The sequence below is a fragment of the Parus major genome, chromosome 3, assembly GCF_001522545.3.
Source record: "Parus major isolate Abel chromosome 3, Parus_major1.1, whole genome shotgun sequence".
NCBI lineage: Eukaryota > Metazoa > Chordata > Aves > Passeriformes > Paridae > Parus > Parus major.
Genome location: NC_031770.1, coordinates 50,334,844 through 50,356,432, shown reverse-complemented (window position 1 = coordinate 50,356,432; position 21,589 = coordinate 50,334,844). Strand labels below are relative to the sequence as shown.

Here is a 21,589-nt window from a genome sequence, read left to right as displayed (position 1 = left end):
GGCATTGCTTCCTCCCCCCCTACCCCCGCCAGGGAAAACTTGAAGATGAAACTTGCCTTGATTTATGTAAGAATTAGTGACTTGCAAGTTTTGCTATGACTGTCACCCTTACAAGCACTTCCTGTAAATCTTAACTCTCGAGTGTGCCACCAAGCCTTTGGTTTGTATTCGTCTCTCTGCAGCTCCCATACTTCTCCATGCAGCGAGGAATTTCTGAAGCACTGCTGGTGGGATGGTTTTCTTCAGGTTTCCTTTAAGTAACGAACGCTAAAGCTACGGATGATACATACTATGTTGCAAAATATTTTGTTACATAAACTGTCCTCAAGGTGCTAATGAACATGGATACATCCCTGGACCTTTCCCTCTCCAGCTGATTCTCTTTCTTTCATGCCATATATTCAGCTGCAGCAGGAGCCAGAACAAGCTATGAGGCAGGAAGGAACTATACAACCACTTTTCCCCAGGGCCCTCTCCTACAAGGAGAGAGGGATTGGGTTCCTCTCTTTATCATATAGCAGGAGCCAGAGCCAGTAGGGCATTGTCCAATTAAAATTAAATAGCAGCTGTTGACAGTTGCTTGTGGGCTAAATTGGTTCTGTGGGGAATAGCTCATTAGAGCCGTCATCTCCATGAAGAGCTGATTGTGTCCTACGTGGGCAAAGCGCGGGGGCTTCTAAGGCTGGAACCTGCCTTGGGGCCACACCAGCATTACGTGCCACGTTCGGCACTGCCACACTCCATGTCACGGGCCAGACTTTTCTGCCCCTGCCTTAGTGCCAGTCTCACTAAAAATTAACCACAGAGAACGCGCCGTTCCCAGACAGGCTGCTCTTCTTCCCCTACCTTGGAGCAGCACCTCTGGCCCGACCCACAGCACGGCAGGGGAAAGGGCTGAGGCTTGACGAGCCCCCTCTCTCGCTTAGCTCCTTTCGGCGAGCAGAGGAGGCCGGACGAGCTGGCTTCTCCCTGGGGAGTCCCGCTGGACCCAGCGCCGCGGGGCCGGCCCGGGAGCAGCTACCTTGGCTGGCCGGGAAGGGTGAGGCTCCAGTTCGGGGAGCCACAGGTAGGCGGCGGCCTCCTACTTTTCCCAGGTTCCCGGAGGGTTTTTTTTTCCCTCTCCCTTCCCTCCTCCTCTTTTTCCAGCTCTCGCTTTCCGGGTTGAGAGTTTGGTGCGTTCAGGAAAGTGCCTGCAACGGCGCGGGGTTCCCCAGGTGGAGCTGGTCCGGGCTTTCTCTCCCCTCCTCCTCTGGCTGGCTTTCCTCCTTTGTGGCCGCATCCAGGGCGCTTCAGTCCCCCTCCCACGCTTCCTCTTTCCCTCCCTCCCCGCCTCATCCTCACTTCGGGGAGAGAAAGCCGTGCTCTTTCTTGTCTCCCGGCCGGCCCGGACTCTCACCGCTCCCGCCGTGCGGCGGTGCTGCGCCCCGCTCCGCTCCCCCTCCTCTCCCCTCCCATCCCCTCCCTCCTCCCGGGGCCGCTCCCGCCTCCGGGGGCCACTCCCGCACATGGGCGCCGCGCGGGGCTCCCCCTGCGCCGAGGCGGCGGCTCCCCTCCAGCCCCGCAGCCTAGCCTAGCCTAGCCCAGCCCGGCCGCCCTCCCTCCCGCCCCGATTCATTTGTTGTTGTGCTGTTCTCCCTCTCCCTCTCCTCTCTCTGAACTTTTGTCACCGCGGCCGCTGCGCGGATGAAGACTTTTCGCGCCGGGGACGCCTAGCTCTCCCCGCCACCCCTGCCGCTGCCGTGCCCCGCGCTGCCCCCCGTCCCCGGCCGCGATGCCGTTCCCCCTGCGGACCCTGGAGCCGCTGAAGCTGTGCAGGTTGGAGGAGGCCGGCGGGGATGGCGCGGAGCGGGGCGGCCCGGCGCCGGGGGACCACGCCGGGGCGGCGGAGGGGGGCGGCGGGCGCCGCCGAGGCACGGTGCCGCTCTTCGGGACTCTGGAGCAGGTCAGCTCGTACGCGCTGGTGTCGCTGCTGATGCAGCTCTCCGACCTCTCCCGCTGCGCCGGCGACATCTTCGGCGGGATCCTCAGCGAGGCGGACTCCCTGTGCCACCGCAACGCCCGGCTCCAGCGCCGCCTCGGAGCCCTGGAGGAGCTCCTCGCCCGCCTGGACCACCGCAAAGTCAAGATCCGTGAGTACCACCCTCGCCCGGCGCTGCCAGCTCACCCGGGACGGCGGCGGGGCGGCTCGGGGAGCGGGAGGAGCGGCGGTAGGGCGGCCGCCCGGTGGCGGGGCTGTTGGCGTGGCGGGCTGGGCTCCAGTTTGTGATTTATTTAAAACTAGAAAGGAAGGAGGGAAACTTAAGCATCCCCGTCTCTCTTTTGCCGTGCTCAGGGGCGGCGGCCGCCCCCGGTCCCACCGCGGCTCCTCCGGGGCCCCGGCGGTGCCCGCGGGCTGTAGCGCGGCGCTGCCCGTCCCCCTCCGGGACACCCCGGGCCCGGGCTCCGTGCCGGTGGCTCCGGCCCTGGATGCCGCCGTCCCGTGCGGGAAGGGCGGTGTCAGCGTGCGGGACTTGGGGCTGCGGGTGTTCCCCGGTGCTCCTGTGCGGCCGAGCCCTCGCTCGGCGGGGAGAACGCGTCCGCAGGGCGGGCAGCGGGCTGGCCGGGGGCGGGGGACCGCCAGCACCGGGAGCTGAGAGCGCTGTGATCCCGGGGGAGTTTGTTTGTATGTTTATGCCGGGTTTGCGCCAGACTTGGGATCAGCCGAGCTTCTGACAGTTCAGCCCACATGCCTGATTAATTCTTTTGTATGTGCATGGGAAGACCTCAGTAAATAGAAACCTGGATGTGTTTTGCAGCTGGTTTTGTGTCTCTCGGTCCTCTCGAGCTTCTGTTCTTTGTGCAGAGCTGATCTCAGACTTGAAATTTCAACTTCATACAGAGCCCAGGCAGCAAGATGCAGATTCGGCCTCAGATTCCTAAGTAGTGGCAGCATGGGACGGCTGTTCTTAGGGTTCTTTCAGAGCCTGTTAACTGGCCCTTAGAAGTGACTGCTTGTACACCTACACAGAGCTATAGGAAAAGATGCATTTTATTTTTTTTTCCTGAACTTGGTCCAACTTTGGAGAAAGGATCCAGTAAAAATTGTATCTGGTACATGAAGTTTTGTTTATGCGTGACCAAGCTCCCCACAGACAATGTGGGAGATGGCTTGCAACATCAGCTTAGCTTTCTCAATGTGCTGGAAACATTCAGGAACCCAAAGAATTGTGTTGCAACTTTTGTGGCAGCTGTATAAGGTGTAAGCCGAGTCTAAGCAGAGTTGTTGCTCAGAGACCTCTGACAGTTTTTTTTTTTTTGAATGGAAGTAGAAAGCTTGCTTTCTATACTACATACTTACGAGCAAAATAGATAAGAAAGGCCTTTCAGAAATAAGATTTAAAGGGCATGAACCCTGTATGGATAACTTACCTGTTTCATTGCAGAATTATTCCTTATGTTATACTTGAGTATGTGATTTCTCTGAAGGAGGACACCCTTATCATCCTTACCAAGCCTTGTGGTTTTAAAGTGTGAGGCTAAAGTTTTGCGCTAACCAGTTCTACTTTTTTTGGTGCTTTGTGATAAATGATAAACTGAAGGACCATTTCTTCCTCACCAAGACAAGTATAACCTTTTATGACAATATAGTTATATTAATTTGGTGTGGCATGGTGCTGTCACACTTGAAATGCGAGTGTGTTATTACTGGGGATACTTGCAGTATAGTGGTACATTAAATTGGTTGCCTGATAGGACGCAGTATTAATTAATCTCAGTTTAAATAGGACTCTAATGATTACCATACACTGATCCAATGTATATAAAGGCAATGCTCAAATAAGGCTACTGCTGCACTGTGCAAACCCTGAAATTCTATGTGTCAGACTCTTAGTGACTGTATTCTTTCTTAGTCATCCTTTTGCACAAATTAAATATTCATGAATTTTTGTTGTTGTTATAACTCAGTTCTTTGGCCTAAGCCTGTTATTGCTTTTAATTTGATGGTCTCTGCTCTTGTCATGATGATGTCCAAAACTGGATGCAATTCTTTTGTTTGGCTTTCTCTGTTTGGCTTTAAATTCTTTGTGAAGTGGCATCTCTACTGTTCAGTTTTGGTATTTGAAATCTCATTGTTGCTGCTGCTGTATTCACATTTCAAAGATCTCATCCATTTAAGTCTATGAGAATTAATAATTATTTGATTCTGATTTGTTGTTGGTTTTTTTGGGGTGTTTTTTGTTGTTGTTTGTTGGTTTGGGTATTTTGTTTTGTTAGTCAAGGAAGGTTATTTTATTTACCTATTCTGTCACTAGGAACTGACGTGTAGTCTCTGTAAATGTGTAGAATATTGACATGAAGTTGCACATGAAGCCATGACAATTCTTACAGTCTTTCTAGATACTGCAGTCTGGTCAAGGCGATCAGGAAGGATGCTCAGTGGCACTTAGAGTCACAAACATCTCTGTAATACAAGCTGTCAAGGCTTGTCTGCAAATTTAACCCTGTTCCTGACATTAAAGGGAAGTATATGCAAAACAAAGAGACTGGTTTAATAGTGCTATCTTTTATTTTGGAACATCAGCAAGGGGGATTCTTCCTTCCAAACATTGAAGCCTCATGGAGTAAGCTGTTTGCTGGTGCAGGACTGTAAGAACAACAAGGATTGTATAATTGTTTTCCCATTGACTAGATTTTTACTGATCATAAACCCTTTCTTGTGAGGCAGATATTGTAAACTGTTGCACCTTTTGTGCTGCACAAGTGCACACACAGGTTCAGTATGACATTGTGTCAGATGACTTAAGTAATTTGCTCTTGCATTCAGGCTGAGGGGATAGGACATTGTACACCCGCTTTTCAAACGACAGGTAATTTCTACTTGAATAAATGACTTTTGTTCTCTTTATGGGGCCCAGACAATAATTTCCTCTTGCAACTGAAGGCCTCAGAACAACTTTTGCGATCCTGGCATGATGTTGTATGGGAAAGACCAGGAGAGGACTAGAAAACTTAACTTAAAATCTGTGTTACAGCCACTTTTTGGGAAGCTGCAGACTGGAAGCTGGTAGAAGATATGCTGTGTGTCTGTGGTGTTTGGAAAAGTACATACTCTGAAATTGTGTTTTTTTATTTTTGCCCTATCACGATTTTTGCAATATCATAATTTTGTTTCAAAGTAACGTTTACATGCAGTACCCTTCAGATAACAGGGGTTCATCAGTGTTTGTTCTTCACTGAGCATGGGCAGGGGTGTGAGGGAGGGAAAGCAGGCAGAACAAAGCTCTTTGTCTCCTGTTAGTCACTCTGAAGTCATTGATTGTGCTTGCTGGTCTGTCTGTGCAGTGTCCTTGTGTGTATGTAAGATCCATATGCTCCTAGATCTAGATATTAGAGTATGAATAGGTAAAAGTGTCTCAGATGATCTCTGATATTACATACTCCCCAGTATTCTGTAGTGAATCCATTAGTGCAAGAACATCCATTTGCTGCTCCACATGGGAGAGAGCTTTCCCATGTGGCAAAGTGGTTATGATGTGCTGTAGTGCAGTAGGTGCTATGTCTCAGCAACCCTTACTAGGGGTAAACTTCTCCATCTCTGGAATTCTGCCATGCCCTTCAGCTGGGAGACCTCCTGTCTGAGGGCTTTGTACTGGTGTGCCACACGTGTTTGGAGAGTTTAATTTCATGTCTGCTTCAGGACTTTGACGGTAGCTTTCAGATGTATGCAGTCTTGGCCATGGCTTAGTTTTCAGGGGTTCACTAGAATGACTGTGCTTTCTCTGGTTTGGTTTAGCTCTCTTTAACTTTTTGTTTAGAGTGGTGGAGAAGTTTCTCGTTATATCCCCCAGCTGAGAAACTTGTGCTTGACTCAATTTCAATACAAGGCTATTTTTAAGGCCAATTAGTAAAATGTTTTCCTGACATGTATTTGAGCTTTGCATAATGAGCAGGGTGTTGTGCCACAAGAAAAGGGACGTCAAAATATGATGAGACACAGCCCTATGGGCCGATGACTGGCTTATAACTCATGGTGATGGGAGGCACTAATGGCTCAAGCTGATTTATAAAATTTAGGTGTAGTATGCAGTACTTGTGACCTTAGTTGAGCTGCACTAGCCATGTCTAGAGAATTAATTAAATTCAGTACGTTTTTAACAGTCTTTCATCAGGATTTCATTAAGCTTATGTGTGTTGCTGTTTTGCATGATGTTTTGTCATATGTTTCCAGCATCCAGCTGCCATAATGTGTTTTATACCACGGGACTTGCCTAACAGCTTTTTGTTTTCTAGCAGTGTGCATCTGTAGCTGCGACCTAGCATCAGGTGATGCAGTTTTTCATCACTTTTGGTCCTTAAACATCAGGGTGGGTGAGGACAAGTGCCTCTTTGAAGTGATCAGTGCTCGTTAAAAGGCATATGATGGCTGTAGAGAAATCTTGCATGAATTACAAGGCCAGCTCTTGGGGAGATGCTGTGGGGCCTTAAACAGTCATTGTTTTTGTAGGGCATGAAGAAGGACATTTTTTCCATTAATATTTGTCTTCTGCCGTCTGCTGTAATTTATGCAAAAAATGTTATTGCTGTTCTTTTCTGTAAATCCCAATGGTTTGACAGACTGGAAGGCTATCCCTTCCATCTTCTCTGCTGTTTATTTTAAAGTCTTTCTGAAGAGGTGATTTGAGAGAGATGCTGGGAGATTAACCTAATGACAACTTCTGGTTCAGTGTCTCCACTAGCAGGATGGGGTTTGGCCAGTTGCACCTCCTGTTTTAACAAGAACAAACTGATTCTGTGGGAGGGAGGAAATGCTACCTCCTAATTAGTGTTGCTTAAAATCCTTCAGTGTTTGGTTTTAAAGGCACAGCATAATAATTTGATTTTGATGCACAATGCCTATACATACCTGTGTTTTTATTTATTTTTTCCCCCCCTCTGAGTTTAGGCACATTAATGCAAGAGAGCTGGGGGTGTGGGGAGTATGGCTTTCTATTTGTCTGCGTGATGGAAGGACAATCCAGTTTATACTTCATCTCCTGCTATTTTGTTTAGTAAGTATTTTCCACTCTTTGTGTGCAAGGCAGTACTGGAGCACACTTCCTGCTCTAGCTGAACAGGAAGCTTTATTCAGCTTATTCCTAGGGAAACCCCTCCTCCATCCCAAGCCACCAAAAGTGAGCATTATTTGAGACAGTATCAGCAGTAGGCAGGAGATGAAGGGACTGGCTAGCTTTCTATAGTTTCTGGTGTAAGGACAGAAAATACCAGATATTCATCATCTTGCAGCAGCAAGAAGAAACCTTCTTTAGAAAAGGGTTTAGGGATAAAAAAAGTCAAACAACACACACCCTCACAAAAGAAGGCAAAACACACCACAACCAAAATCCCCAAACTAACCACCAAAACCACAGTGTGCTCATGAGAAAGTTTTGGTGAGAAAAAACAGGCTTTTAGGTGAAGAACTCTGTTTTAGCACTATGTGGGAGCTACAGTTCATCCATGATTACAGATACTTGAGGTGACTGCACTGCGATACTTCTCTCTGTTGCTGTGCAATATGAAGATTCAACAGCAAAGTTCAACCATGTTAAACAGTTAATTCCTAAGTTCCCCCTGGGAAAGAAAATAAGAATTTTTCTCTTTAACCCTCCTGTAATTATTCAGTTTGCTGCTTAGAAGCAATATAACTCTTGTTTTATTTAGCTAGTGCAAGACTAATTATCTGTGGAAATTCAACCTGATCCAAAGGAGATTTCATTTGAAATAAGCAGGAAGAAAGTCTGAGTTAGAAAAAGATTTCCCATGGGGATGGTGGGCCAAGTCGTTGTCCTGCTGAGTGGCAAAGCTCCAGCTGAATTCAGTTTGATGAGGGTTTGGCTTGCTGTTCTGAAAACGGTTGACACTCTTTGGCTGAAATGTAGAGCTGCTTTGTACATTGCTCGGAACCTATTATACACCACCTACGAACGTTTATTTCCGTAGAACTTATGACTGGCTTGATCCTTCAGGAAAACTCCTTTAGGAGAGGTAGTTAATGAATTAAACATACTTGTATTTAGTTGTTTTCAATTAGGATCTATTTTGAAGGTTGCTAGATATTTTAGGATGCACTAAAATGTCCTCAGAAGTTTCTCTTCCTATTAGTATTGGCACAGTCTCCTAGTGGTTGAGCGCAAGATAGTAATCTTGGTCTTGCAGGCTTTTCTCTAAGCTAAGATGAGTCTCCTGCAGAAGAATAATTTTTTGGATGAGCCTATTAACAAACATAAAACAGCATGGTGGAAAGCCACTGAAACTCTTAAACCCTCTGTCCTGGAATTTAAAGCAGCCTCTAATCAACAGAAAGTGGGATCAGGCTTTCAAGGGGGGTTGGGTGCAGCTTATCCCACACATGCTTAGTGTGTCCTGCATCTTCCACTGAAGTGTTTGGTGCTGGCTGCCCTCAGCCATGCGGTACTTAATTTATTGTTGCCCAGGCCAGATTCTCTGTGGTAATTCCTGGGCTTTCTCTGTGTTTCTGGGTGAAGGAGCAACAATTTCCCTTTCCTCATCTTCCTTTTTTTTGCCTGCATGCTCAAATAAATGATAAAATAAATGATGGCATGTTCTTTGTTTCCTGTTATCCAGAGCACTTGTGCAGCAGAAACAGAAAGGGGGATTGGGAAATAGAAGGAATTAAAAGACACACACTGAAAGCTTGGCAATTATGCAAAGTCCCAGTTTCTTTTGTAGTCCTAAACTAGCTATCAGCAGGCGAGATCAAAGCTGTCCACCCTAACAGTTAACAAGATCAATTAAACATGCTAATTAAATGTTGTTCTTGGCTGTAGGTTGGATAGGAAACCTGCTGGTTGGATGGCAGTCTCCAGAAAGCCTGGATGTCATGCCACTTAAGAGACTAGAAAAAAATAGTTTGCTACCTGTGGGTTTAGCACAGATTAATGTGGGTGGACTTTGCAAGATGTTTGTACTCATATCCTACCATATTTTAGTTGGGCAGGGCTGCTTCTGGCTTCAGGCTGTCATGGGTTTTTTCTCTTTGTCATTTGTAAATTATGGTGGTTTAAGTTAAGTTGTTTTTATTTATTTATTTATTGGCCTCTTGTCCTTTAATCAGCTTTGTGCATATGAGATTTCATTGCCCTTAGAGAACTAGGAGTAGTTAGAATACAAATGTTTAAGGTCCAATTAATGTGATTGAGCTTAGGGGCACTACGCAGTCTGGAGGCAGGGTAGTTACTCCTGCAGAGAATCAAGTAATTGCTTTGCTATCACTCTTCTCAGTAGTTACCCTGCTGAAGCCACTAGACTACACAGTTTTTAGGTTAAGACCTGATTAATTTTTTTTTATTTCCTTCCTCTTATTTTCTCCTCCTCATTTTCTTTAGTAGTTTAGACTCCTCACTCACCTCAGGTGTGCTCTGAGCTGCCTCTCCCTGTTCTGAGGTGTGACAGTTTGTGTCTGCTTCTCACCTCACCACCCATGCCATTTGTTAAAACTCAGCATTTTGCCTTCCTCAAATACAACACCCTCTGGAAGCCTGATGGTTGGTTGGATTAGTGGGGAAGGAGGTGAGGAGATGGGAGGTGGAAGACAAGGAAGGGTGAAATTTGATTGAGCTTCTGGCTTTCTCCTGACAGCCCCTCTCACCCCTCTATTTCATAACCCCTTGGTGTTAGCCCCAGTGTAAGGCCTTCCTGCCTGGGGTTGTGGCACAGTGGATAGCACCATAACAACTGAGTATGCCCCTTTCTTCATTTTTGTTGTTTCCTTTCAAACGTGTCCACTGCTCTGCTACAGGAGTACAAAGCAAGTGCAAAACCATTTACACTGATAGAGTGATGGATGTGAGAATATCAAGGTATTACTTGAAATAAAAAATCCCTCAAAGGAGCTGACTTTAGTGTGTGTCTGTGGCTGAGTTCTTATAACTTTCAAACTTAGAGGACATTTTAACCTTTCAGTAAATTTAATTTCCCTAATGTGAGCAGCGGCTCTTAATTTGAAATTTGACATCTTGATAACAAGTAGATCTGTTAAGTTAGTTGATTGGACATTCCTTGGACTGTAATCAGGCTGTAGCCCAGCTAACCAAATTTTGATTAATCTAAGATTGTAATTTTTTAATTAACTTAGATCCTCCTTTTCAGAGATTAGGACTAAAACAGCTGCCTCCTGAAGTATATTTGAACTGTGGATGCTATCTGAAGAACTGAGCCACTTGTTGAAAAAACTGTGTTTTTCTACTAGCACTAAATGCAAATGTTAATGTTAATGGAAAAATGATAGTGATTTCAAGCATATTGAGCAATAATGACAATGGTGGGATTTTTTTTTTTCCTGGTTGAGCAACCAATTGGAAAATGAAAACAAGACACTTCTACAGTATGTTTTAAATGGTAATGTGTTGTACTTGAATGCTCTTCTTTCTTCTTGGTCCTCCCAAATTTATTTTTATTTTTTTTTTAGTGTCAAAATTCTGGCTACAGAAGAGCACTTGTAAGCTTTTAAGTGGTGGGATAAATATTGCCAGTCACTGGCTTATATACATTCTTTGTGTCTGGCTGTTATATTTTCAAAGTTTCTCAAAATCTTGGGTTTGAGTAAGAAAGCAAGTCCAGTCTTTCTCCTTGCAAATGAGTATCTGTCTTTTGTTTTCTACTTTAGCAAGTTTTAACTTTCGGCAGCAGATGGGGTTTGCTTACAGGAAGCTCAGCAGGACCCAAGATGAGTGCTTTGTGGGTTATCTCTAGTGGCACCTTTTGTTCCTGCCCTGTGGAAGGGAAGAGCTCCCAAGCAAGTGGCTTTCCCTTCCTGTTCAGGATCTAGTTCATGGTGAGAAACTGCATCTCCCTGGAACGACTGAGAAAGCAAGTGATGTTTGGCTAAGGCAGTATCATTAAAAGTTAAAAAGAAAATATCAAAATGTTGTTAGCCACATTGTCCTTAGAGGTGCTCACGACATTTTGAAGTAGAAAAAAGAACCCAAGTACTAGGAAATAAGAACACGTTCTTACAAAACTTTTCATTAACTGTGATTATTGATTTTCAATTTAGAAGAAAGATAGCACAAGAAAAGCTTGATTGGTAACACAGCAAAATCCATCACCCATTATTCTGGACATGATGCAAATAAAATCCTTCCTATTCAAATTTTGAATTATTTTTCCTCTCTCCAATATATGTCCAAGATGCTGAAAAATATTCCTTTGTAGAAGTCCAAGAACCCCAGAATTTCTGAAAATGACCACTCTGTAAGATTGAATAATTGCATTATTGTTGATATGCACGTGAACATATGATGTTCATGTGTACATGAACAATAATGCACATAAGTACATGGTTATAGCCTCCTTTACACTATTTTGATTTGCAGTGTTGGAAACATGGAGGCTTTCTTATGTGAACTCTAAGATTTTTAAATATGAGAAAGAAATAAATTTGTTCTAGATTTGTTATGAGGAAGAAGGAATGAAAATGCAGTAATGTTCATAAATATGTATTGGTGTGTTGATTTAGATGCCAGTTGTCTAAAAAGTTGTTCGTTGAGCTAGTTCCTTGTTCTATTAAAATAAAGGTAGGTAGTCACTATGTGGTTCCTCCTGCTAACTTTATTTTAATAATGTGCATGTGATAGAAGACCAAGTATTTTAAGGTATAAATATACTTACCATAAGCTCATTCTGCATGGCTGAATGCATGCCGTAGGGAATGGCTATGGTTGGAAACAGAAGGGTGATAATGGGGTTGGAACTGAAAGGTTTTGTACCGGTTGCATTCGCGACCTTGTTGGAAGCCCAGATATGGGAAACTGGTATGGCAACTGATCTCGGTGGGGCCAACACCCTTCCTGCTATCTCTGGCTGCTGCCCTCGCAGCCGGGAGCATGTGCAGTCCTGTTGGGCAGGCTGGGGCAGCCTGAGCCCTGCAGGGAGCAGTCCCATGGAGGGGGGGCCCTGACCCTGCTGGGCTGCAGCTGGGCTCGGCCCCGCTTGTGCAACGTGAGCCAAAGTGGCTCTGCCTCTGCACTTCTGAAATCCCGGGTGGTGTCGCACGGGGTTTGCCTCGTCCTGGGGAGGCAGGCGTCATCATAACAAGGGTGGTTTCAATGTAAATACGTTATTGCAACTGATTTTAAAATTGCTGTTGTAGTTATAATTATACAATAATTACGAAATACGTAGAATTGCAATCTATAATCGTGATCTTTACCTTCAAGAAAGAGAGGGAAGTTGGAGAAAACGAGGTAAGTGTGAGTCAGTTCTCTTGCCCTGCCTTGTCTTGATGGTCAGTGGAAGGCTGCCCTTCTCCAAATCTGTGTGGAGAGGAGGGAGGCTGTGCTTGCTTATCCTGAAGGAAGGTTAAACTGCAGCATTGGCCTGTTGGCAATAACAAATTTCCTTAAAACATTAGGAAGCACTTAGATGGCACAGCCACAATGCAGATTTAAGTGCGAGTTAGAAGGCTCTTTGCCCTGAGAGAGTCTAGTCATAACACATACGAGTGAATCCAGAAGATGGTAATTTAGTTAAGTGTGGCTTAAAAAGATCTGTTTTGAAGAACCCAAAGTTTCATAACAGTTACAGGCTTTTTTGAGGTCTAGAGGAAGAGCAGGTAATTAGAAATCCACAGAGTGTTTGCCTGAGGTGAAGAATACCACAAAAACAGAGCTCTTGGTGCTTTTTAGTTTGTCATGTTACAAAAGCCTCTGTTTGTCTATATCTGTTATAGAGACATTGTGTCTACTGGATGGTAATGAAGACTAAAACCATCTGCAGTGCTTATTATCTTGCCTGCTCCCACTCATTGCTGAGTTTGGCTTGAATTCTGTAATTTGTGATGTCCCCTCTGAAGAGTGTGGTATGTAACATGGGAGTGGAGTGCTCTTCAAGGCATGTTGTTTTGACCCTTACTGAGCATGTTTTCCTCTCCCATCCCTTTTCCCAATACATAAAATACAGTAGCTTTTTCTTTACATTTTTTTACTGTTAATAACCTTGCTGACAAATTGTGAAACTTGCTGCAGTCTGGAAATAAGTGCAGCTTGTAAAAGGTAGGATGAAGAGTGGGTAATTTAGCATTGTACACAGAGATAATGTGCTGCAGGTTAACACATCAAATATTTAAATGATTTAAATGCATTGTGTAGTGCAACTGGTAGAAAAATGAATTAGGTCATGAAAGACAAAAGCTTGTCTTCATTTGAGCTCCTGTCAGCTTGGCATGTTTGTGCTCCACTGGTTTTATCACTAGTTATGTCTGTGCACATATGGTATTTTTGATTTAGATTATTATTAGTGGCTTATAAAAAGACAAATTAAGTTAATCCCAAAGACAAATGAAAGCATGGGTACATCTCTAGTGGAACTTTGAATTTATTAGGGAGAATCCCAGAATATCTCAGCTGTTAACAGAAACAGCCAATTGGAAAAATGACTGACTGACAAAAGGCAGATAGCACCAAATAGCAAGCGTGGGTGAGAACTCAGTGTGTAAACACTGAAGTGAGCAGCCTTACTCGTCAGCCTGAAAGTTCTGCATGGTAATGGTTAGCACAAGAGCACAGCCTCCACTCACAGGGTGTTATAAAAGATACTTTACCTGTGTGCCACATGCTGCATTACCTTTTCCCCCCTGCCTTGGTGGCTGTTGTTGAAGCTCAGACAGTGAGTTTGAATGGTATGAACCTTTTCAAGAAAAAGTTCTTGAGGCTGCTTGAGTAGTCACCAAAGGTCCTGTCTTGAGAGCACTGCAGCAGAATGGGTAAACCTATAGTGTTCCCATGGGCCCACACGTTGAGCTTATCCAGATCCCTCTGGATGGCATCCTGTCCCTCGGGCGTGTCAACCACACCACTCAGCTTGGTATCATCTGCAAAGTTTCTGAGGGTGTGCTTGATCCCTTTATCTGTGTCACTGATGGCATTAAACAGAGCAGGTCCCAGTATGGACCCCTGAGGGGCCCTGCTGGTCACAGACCTCCATCTGCACATTGGGTTATTGGTCACCAGCTTCTGGCTATGACCACCTAATCAAGCCCCTAGTCAGGATAGCCTGAGTGGGAGCCAGGTGCTGAGGGCTGTATGCATTTGGGTTTTGAATCTCTCCAAGGATGCAGCAATCACAACCCTCATAGCAAAACGGTTTTTCCACATGCTTAAATGGAGTTTTGTGTGTTACAGCTTGTTCTCATTGCCTCTTGTCAAAGCATTATAACCATGAGCAGGATTACACTCTCCTTACTGGACGGCTGTCCAGGAGAGGTATTAATGGGACCCAAGATGAACAGCTTGACCAAGAGAGCTGGATTACTCTGTGGCCTTTGGTAAATATCTGTCCTGGTTTTGGGGCCAGGACAGGGTAATTTTTAGATGGGAGGGTGTGTGGCCAGGACGCAGATCTTATTCTGTACCACCTCAAGCCATTGCTGCAGGCAGGGGAGAAAAGGACTGGCTCTTTCTCTCTCTCTCCCCTGGGGAGAAGGGGTTCTCCCAGTTAAGAAAAGATGGAAAGGGAAGCTGTCTGACAATTTGCTTATTGTCATGGGCTTTCTCTGTAAATCGTTTCTTTGTCTTATACATTTTGTTATTAATATTGCTGCTGTTCTTTTTCTTATCTCATTGCTGTTTCCAGTAAACTGTTCTTATCTCCACCTGTGTCTCCAGTTGGAGTGAGGGGGGGAGTGAGCAGTAGTGTGGTTTTAGCAGGAGTACTAAATTGGAAAATACCATTCCTAGACTGTGACTGTGTCTTAGCACATTTATTTGAAAAAGGATGGGCAAGAGAAGGTGTTAGTTAATCAAGTTATAGAGCTGGGAGCCAAAAATCACATTCTAAAAATTAAAAATAATATTTTTTTATTTTTACTTATTATTATTTACTTGAGGACTTCTGACCTTGAAGTGCTTCTTGGGAAGAGCTTTAATACTCTCCATAAATATACCTATTGTTTCTGTTGAAAGGCAAGGTAATGAACTTGATCTCAGAAAGATGGAAACTGTCTCCAGTGGAGAAAGTGGAAACTGTTTCCAGTGTCTCACCTTACAGATCCTGTTGGCAGTAATCTCTTGGGGAGTGAAAAGCATTCCCTGTTTGCAGGAGGAGTCCTGAACAACCCTTCCGCATGCTTAAGAATTTCAGCAGCGGCTTCTCTTTGAAATTCTGACAAAGATCCTTGGCTGGCTTTTTGGAAACTGTCTAGGATCTAGGTTACATTACTACAGTACCCTATTTTTCGCTTGTTGATGGGAGCTTTATTAATGAGGATGGAAAACATACCTATAGTTCTGTTCCTCATCTTGCTTGGGGCAAGCAAGTGAACTCTTATGAGAATTACAGGAAACACCTTTTTGATCATCCACAGCAGCAGTTGATCAAATAAAGCAATTCCTCAGTACCCTGAGCTGCTGCTAATTAAACACATTTTCCTATCCTTCCCCTAAGTAAGCAACCCTTTACGCTGACTTTAATTGCCAGGACTTTGTGTGATGGTGCTTTAGAAGAAAGCTGTGATTTAAGGGCCAAATCTAAGCTATCAGGGAGAAATAGTTTTGTTTTAAAATGTTTTTGCTAGACTGCAGAATTATCATAACTTATAACTTACATGCATGGATGGCAAACTATCATTATACATTTTTTTTTCCCAATGCAAGTTCATAAACTCTTGTTAAAATTGTCCAAATACTCAAGGAGGAAGCCAAACTGGCATTCAATACAGCTATATTTAAAGCTCTTGGCAGGACTTTTCCCATATGAAAGATGTTATGTGTAAGCTCTTGGAATAAAACTCCCAGGAAGTTTTGTGATGACAATTCTAAAGACTGCCAGATCATCTAAAATTAAGAGATTTTAAATACTGGATCAGAGTTCAGTGTCAGAGTTTTCTATTCTTACAGTGTCTTTCTGTTGTCCATGTAAATTGATTTTTGTTACAGCACCTCTGGGAAATATCCACTGGATAAGCTTGTAATCTCAGGTATTTGGCACCTCTGTTGTTTTCTGCCATGGAATCCTGCAGAAAAGGGGTTCACTGAAAAGTCTGCTCTTAAGTATTTGAGTGTAATGAATGATTTTTTTTTATTTTTTTTTCTCCCCATATTGTGCTTCTAAGGAGAATAGTTATAGCCTGTGGAATACATCCTGTTTTCTTGGCTGCAATGAAACCCTTGCTTCTTATTGGTAATACCTACTATTTTTCTTCTTTGTGAAGGCTGCCAACATCTGACCCAGGACTTCTTAAAGACAAAGGCTAATAGAGATGTGTTCCTTTTGTTTTGTACCAGAGAGGAAAAGGTTGGTGTTTTTTCAACCAGTTAGTTTTCCCCTGTGGTGCTTTCAATCAAACCTTGTGTGTGTCTCTCTCAAAGCAAAAAAACAAACACTCAAAACTAAGAAATCAAATCCCAACAGACAATAAAGAAAAAAACAACAGAAAAGCCCCTACCAGGTGAAATAGATTTTGCCCAAAGTGTAAGAAAGCCAAAAAAGTAAGGGCCTTTTATCCTAAATGCACATATTCTAATTTTGTTTTTCTAATCTGTATCAGTAGTGGTGCAGATTAACTCCCAGTAATTTTTGATTTGTTTGTAATCCTCAATACACATTTTTATACAAATATATCATGTAGCTGAAACTTTTTTTTGCCTGTTTCTTGTTTGCATTTAAGGTCAAGAGGACACATGGGGTGAAAGTCTGGGTTGACTTACGATTTGCATTTTCCAACATCAGTTTTGACCTTGAGTTGCTAAGTATGAACTTGGAACAAAAGAGCTTTATAGAAGTGGTTGATGGATGGGTTGTAATATTGGAGCTTCCCTCCCCCATGCTCACATCCTCAGAGCTCAGTCCATCCTTACACTGAAGCACTGCCTTCATAGGCAAGAGTCTGCTGCTTCAGGAGATTAAAATGCTGAAGCTGGCACTTTGGGAGTCTGTTTGTAGTAGTGAAGATGTAGGGGAGAGAGAGAGAAGTCAAAAGTGTGTAGGTAAGTTTCGGGGTTTTTTTCCTATTTTTTCCTTTCAGTGGGAAGATGTCCCCCAGTGTTTCCTACTGAAGTAATGTTTTAGATAAACATCTTGCCTATCTATTGCATAGGAAATGCTCTTGTATTCCTTTTGTCTTCTCTCTGCAAACAGCTTGCTTTGTGTGGATTGTGGTACATTTTTCAAAAACTACTTTTTTATTTTAAAAAATTTAAATTTTTTATTAAAAACAAATAAACCCCTTTTTGAGCCGTATCCCTCTCCAGTGGTCCATTTATTTCAGTACTTCTAGCTATCACAAGTTTGCTTTTTGTCAAATTTGCAGAGCAGTATCTTCACTGAAATGCTGTAAAAACAGGGAGAGGTTGTTTTGGGAGCAGAGGGAATTTGCAGCAGTGGAAGTAGCAACCTGGGTGGGGATACACACACACACACATATATATATATATATATATATGTACACATACATACAGGGACACTGGAGACTATTTTGCAATACTGAGATCTGAAAACAGGGTTCCCCCTAACTAGGGATTGCCCTTGTGTTTTTAATCAAGCTTCACTAATATTCAGTACTGACTGTGGTGCAAGGGCAGGACTCCTGCAGAGCTGTAGCTGTGCTGTGTTGGGCTGGCACTGTGGCTCCCAGCTGGGCTTCTGCCAGCAGCCTGCAGGGTCCTGAGAACAGAAAATGGGGGAGTGTGGCTACCTGTGCTATCATAAACTAGCCTATGTTGGAAGGGACCTTTAAAGCTTATCTGGCTGCCTCCTTTGTGCTTAACTAATCTGTTTTGCCGTGAATGGAAAAGGTAAGTTGGTTACAGATGGCACAAATGGAAAGGGATGGACTGAAATGAAACAAAATTAGCAGGAGGCAGGCATCAGTCCTGTTGAAGTAAGGAAGTTTTGTCTTCTGCAGTCATCTTGAAGTCAAGTTAGACTCTTTTGTGTTGGCTTAGTGTTGCCAGTGGGGGGTTGGTTTGTTTCTGAAAGAAAAATAAACATGGAAAGGGAGGGGTGTGTCACTTATTTTGCTAGAGGAAACTTTTGGGAAAAAACAAAATTAATGTGAAAAATCAACAGATGTTAAAATGCTATGGATTAAATCCTATGGGTACTACAGATGCTGAGAGTGCCTATAGTTGCCAGCATCCTTATGAGACCTCTAATCATTACAGCAGTCTTGTACTGTAACCTTGCAAGATCTCCTTTGGGATGACTGAGGCTTGTTTCAAGATCAGAGATCTTCCTCTGCAAGTCTTGTAGAGACAGATCCTGATTTTGGAAAGTGGAAGTACTGAATTTGTGGGTGCGGAATAATGGGCTGATGCACAAAGAAGTGAGAAACCTCTGTATGGAAATACCACCGCCATCCTTAAATGGAAGAGCAACATCCCTTCCTTGGAGGCTGATGCTTCAAAGTGAACCACAAGGTAGATAGGGCCGTTGTGATGTGGCCATAGCTGTAGCTGAAGATGTTCTCACTCACAATTTTCAAGAGGGCTTTGAGGATGGCAGAATTCCCGTTTTACAGTTAAACGAAGAAAACTCAAAGGTCATCTGCCACGTCCATACAAACTAATATCAGAGCCTGCATCTCAACACTGGTGAAACAGGAGATCCAAATGGATTAAGCTGTCTTCCAGTTCATAGGTTGCACAAGATCTGGCTGGAATTGGCTTGCCTTCTGTTGAACTGTACTTTGATCTGTTGGGCTTTGATGCATAGGGCACTGGTGGCCAAATCTACCCACCAGATCTGAGGAGGAAGGGAGTAGGAGTGCCTGGTATTTTGCAGACTTGGGATTATTGTGATGATTAAGATAACTTCAGTGGATAAAGGAAAATAATTACATTATTTCATGTAACATTCCATAGACCTTTAAATACAAGGCATTGATTTTTACTTCAACATTGTATGAAATTAGTGTTTCTATTATTTTGGTGCTGTGGGAAATCACCATAAAAGTACCTTCTCTAGTGATCATTATTGCAGTGGCCCAAAGATCTCTTGGATTTCCTGTTCATCTGCACAGCTGTGTGCATGCCCAGAGACATGCTTGCTCCTTCAAATCCAGTTTGCCTTCTTGTTACTCTGCTGGTTAATGCCTGGGATGGAATATTTCCTTCTGCTTTAACAGTCCTGAAAAGCCTTCCTCAAAATTCCCTGCTTTGATTAATTATACCAACCCCTTGCAAACAAATTGAAGAATGACTTTTCCACATAAATTGATAAAGGATGGTGATGTACCTACTAAAATTACTTTGTGAGGTACATCTGAGGATTTCTGTGGAAAGGCTTAAATGCTTTTGACTTCGGTTAAGTAAATTTCACTGAAGATGTGTATGTGATATCCCTAGTGATTAATTGCTCTCAAATACTTATCCCAGCTGAGTTATGTAATATGAATCTCAGAAGGATTCCAAATAAAAAGTCTGTGAATGGTAGATGTAAATGTCTGCAGTGGCTTTTGAAATTTTAGATGTGAAAAGTGCTAATGGGAAAAATATTTTACATAGCTTCTGAGATAGGGTCTAGAATTTTTTAGGGCCTTGTGTTTAACTCCCACTGACCTAAAATTTTGAGGTTTTGCTATAAATTATTCCTTATGCTTCTGCCAGAACAATAGTTGAGTGTCTTCAAAGAAATTAGATTAAGGCTTGAAAGTGAAAAATACCAAATGGAAAGGTATGTACTTAATTCCAACTGTTGCCTGTGAAAATCTGCTATAATACACTTCAGATGGTATGATAGGGTTCCATTTCTGAGTACCTCAATAAGGATTTTTTTTTGGCAGCAGGATGATTAACAATTTTTCTTTGCTACATGAAGTCCTAAATTTTTCAGAGTGGTTTTTGCTGGCAACTCAAAAACGGGAAACGGACAAACACTGAGCTGAACATGTAGAACTTTTCAGTATATATATAAAATTGAATTTTATGGTTCACAATACCTGTATTAATACTTGAGGATCGTGAGTTTTCTTTGCCAGGGTATAGCCTTTCTGAGGAGGTTGGAGGCAGGACAGACACCTCTTGTGCTGGAGTGCTAAGATCAGCATTGTCATGGGAGTCCTGCACCTGTTGCATGAAGGGGATGAGGAAAACACAGTTTCTCTAATTAGGTGTAAGGGAAATATCATGCAACATCTGTTGTGGTAAAGGAAAGCATACTTGAACACATGAAAGTGTGAGATCTCCAATCCAGATAGGCAAGCAGCCTGTGCTTATCTTGCCTGCATTGTTCGCACTCACTGCTGCCTCAAAACCAGGTTTCAACAGTGAGGCTTTTCACCTGTGATGTGCACTACCACAGGGGTACCACTGCCCCTGATGCTGGGCTTTGTCTAGCACCCCTCAGTCAGCTTTTTGAGTGGGATCATGCCAACTGTGCTTTCAGACCTGTGCACATGGCAGTGGTGGCTTTTAGGTCTTAATTTCCTGTGCCCATTTGTGGCAGGAGACATTTGAACCCATCTGTGCTGTGTCAGTGACAGATCACAGTGGTAGCTTACAGCAGCTCCCTCGCTCTCCCCACAAGAAGTGGCTGTCCAGCCTTATCCAGCAGGCTACTGGTGCGACCACTCTCACTTTGGTTACAGATGGGTTTTTTTCTTGGCTGCTGGGAAGATCTTGGTGTTGGAGCAAACATAAATAAAATTAGCCCTAATCTGTTTGTGTTGAGATGACTAACGTGACCAGTGTTTAGCACAGCTGATTGATTTCCTGGTGTTTGGTTTTTCTTAGAGGGCCATAGCACAGACCTTGAGATAATTGGGTGATGTAGCAATGGGACTTGAATAGTTATTAAAAACTAAGAGAGTTTTTGCTAATGTAAGAATGTAATGCAGCATTTCTGTGTCTTTGGTGCAGTTTCTGTAGGGATGCCCACACCTGCAGCCCAGCATGTAGGGCAGCACTGATGTTTCTGTTGTAGGAGGAGACTGATCTTTTCAAATGGTTCAGCTGGTGACCAGTAGCTTCCTGCTGTAGTATTTTGCTTGGTCCACAGCTGGTCCATACCCAAACCTGATGATCAGATATGCAGGGGAGTACCATTGTTGAAGAGATGAAGCAGCAGCTGGAGCTCCATCAGCCTCCAGCTTTTTAAGTCAGGACATTAAAACAGGTTTGGATTTCAAGAAATCTCGCTACACAGAACTGGAGTATATGAAACTCTGAAAATCACACTTTTTTTTTTAATGTTGAGGAAAGAGATATTAGTCCACACTTGCATTCATTTAAAAAGTCATTGACTTTGCATTCTTCTGTATTGGTATGCATATAACAACAACAAGAGATAAAAACGCAGCAATGATCCCAAGCAGGTGCTCTCATAACTCCGCAGAAGGAAGGACAAAATCACTGGCTAGCACAGAGGCAGCACGGGTCATGCATGGGGCATCTTGCAACTTGTGATGAGCAAATGGGGGAATGATTTGAGCAAGCATGGCCAAATACTAACCATAAACAGGAGCCAGAGCAGCCCCTGGTTTTGGTAGTACTCAAGGCAGTAACATCAAACAGGAGCCAGCTGTGGTGCTTTGCTGCCTAGTCCTCCATCGCTTCATAACCACTTGGTGTTGGCAGTGCCTCTTTCCAGTTCTTCAACGCCAGTGGCAACATTTTGA

At 43.7% G+C, this 21,589-nt stretch overlaps 1 protein-coding gene across 5 annotated transcripts in view; it reads left to right on the top strand.

The window, feature by feature from the left end:
* The first annotated feature begins 1,596 nt into the window (after positions 1–1,596).
* The window catches only part of NHSL1 (NHS like 1), a 182,598-nt gene continuing 162,605 nt past the window's right edge, over positions 1,597–21,589 (top strand). For 4 of the 5 annotated variants that reach the window (XM_015622391.2, XM_015622390.2, XM_015622389.2 and 1 more), the window contains exon 1: positions 1,603–2,129. In XM_015622391.2, coding sequence (XP_015477877.1) covers positions 1,772–2,129 — 358 coding nt within the window. In that variant the 5' untranslated portion in view covers positions 1,603–1,771. Of the gene's footprint in view, positions 2,130–21,589 lie in introns of all 5 variants that reach the window. The other variant, XM_015622399.3, reaches the window with a different exon arrangement.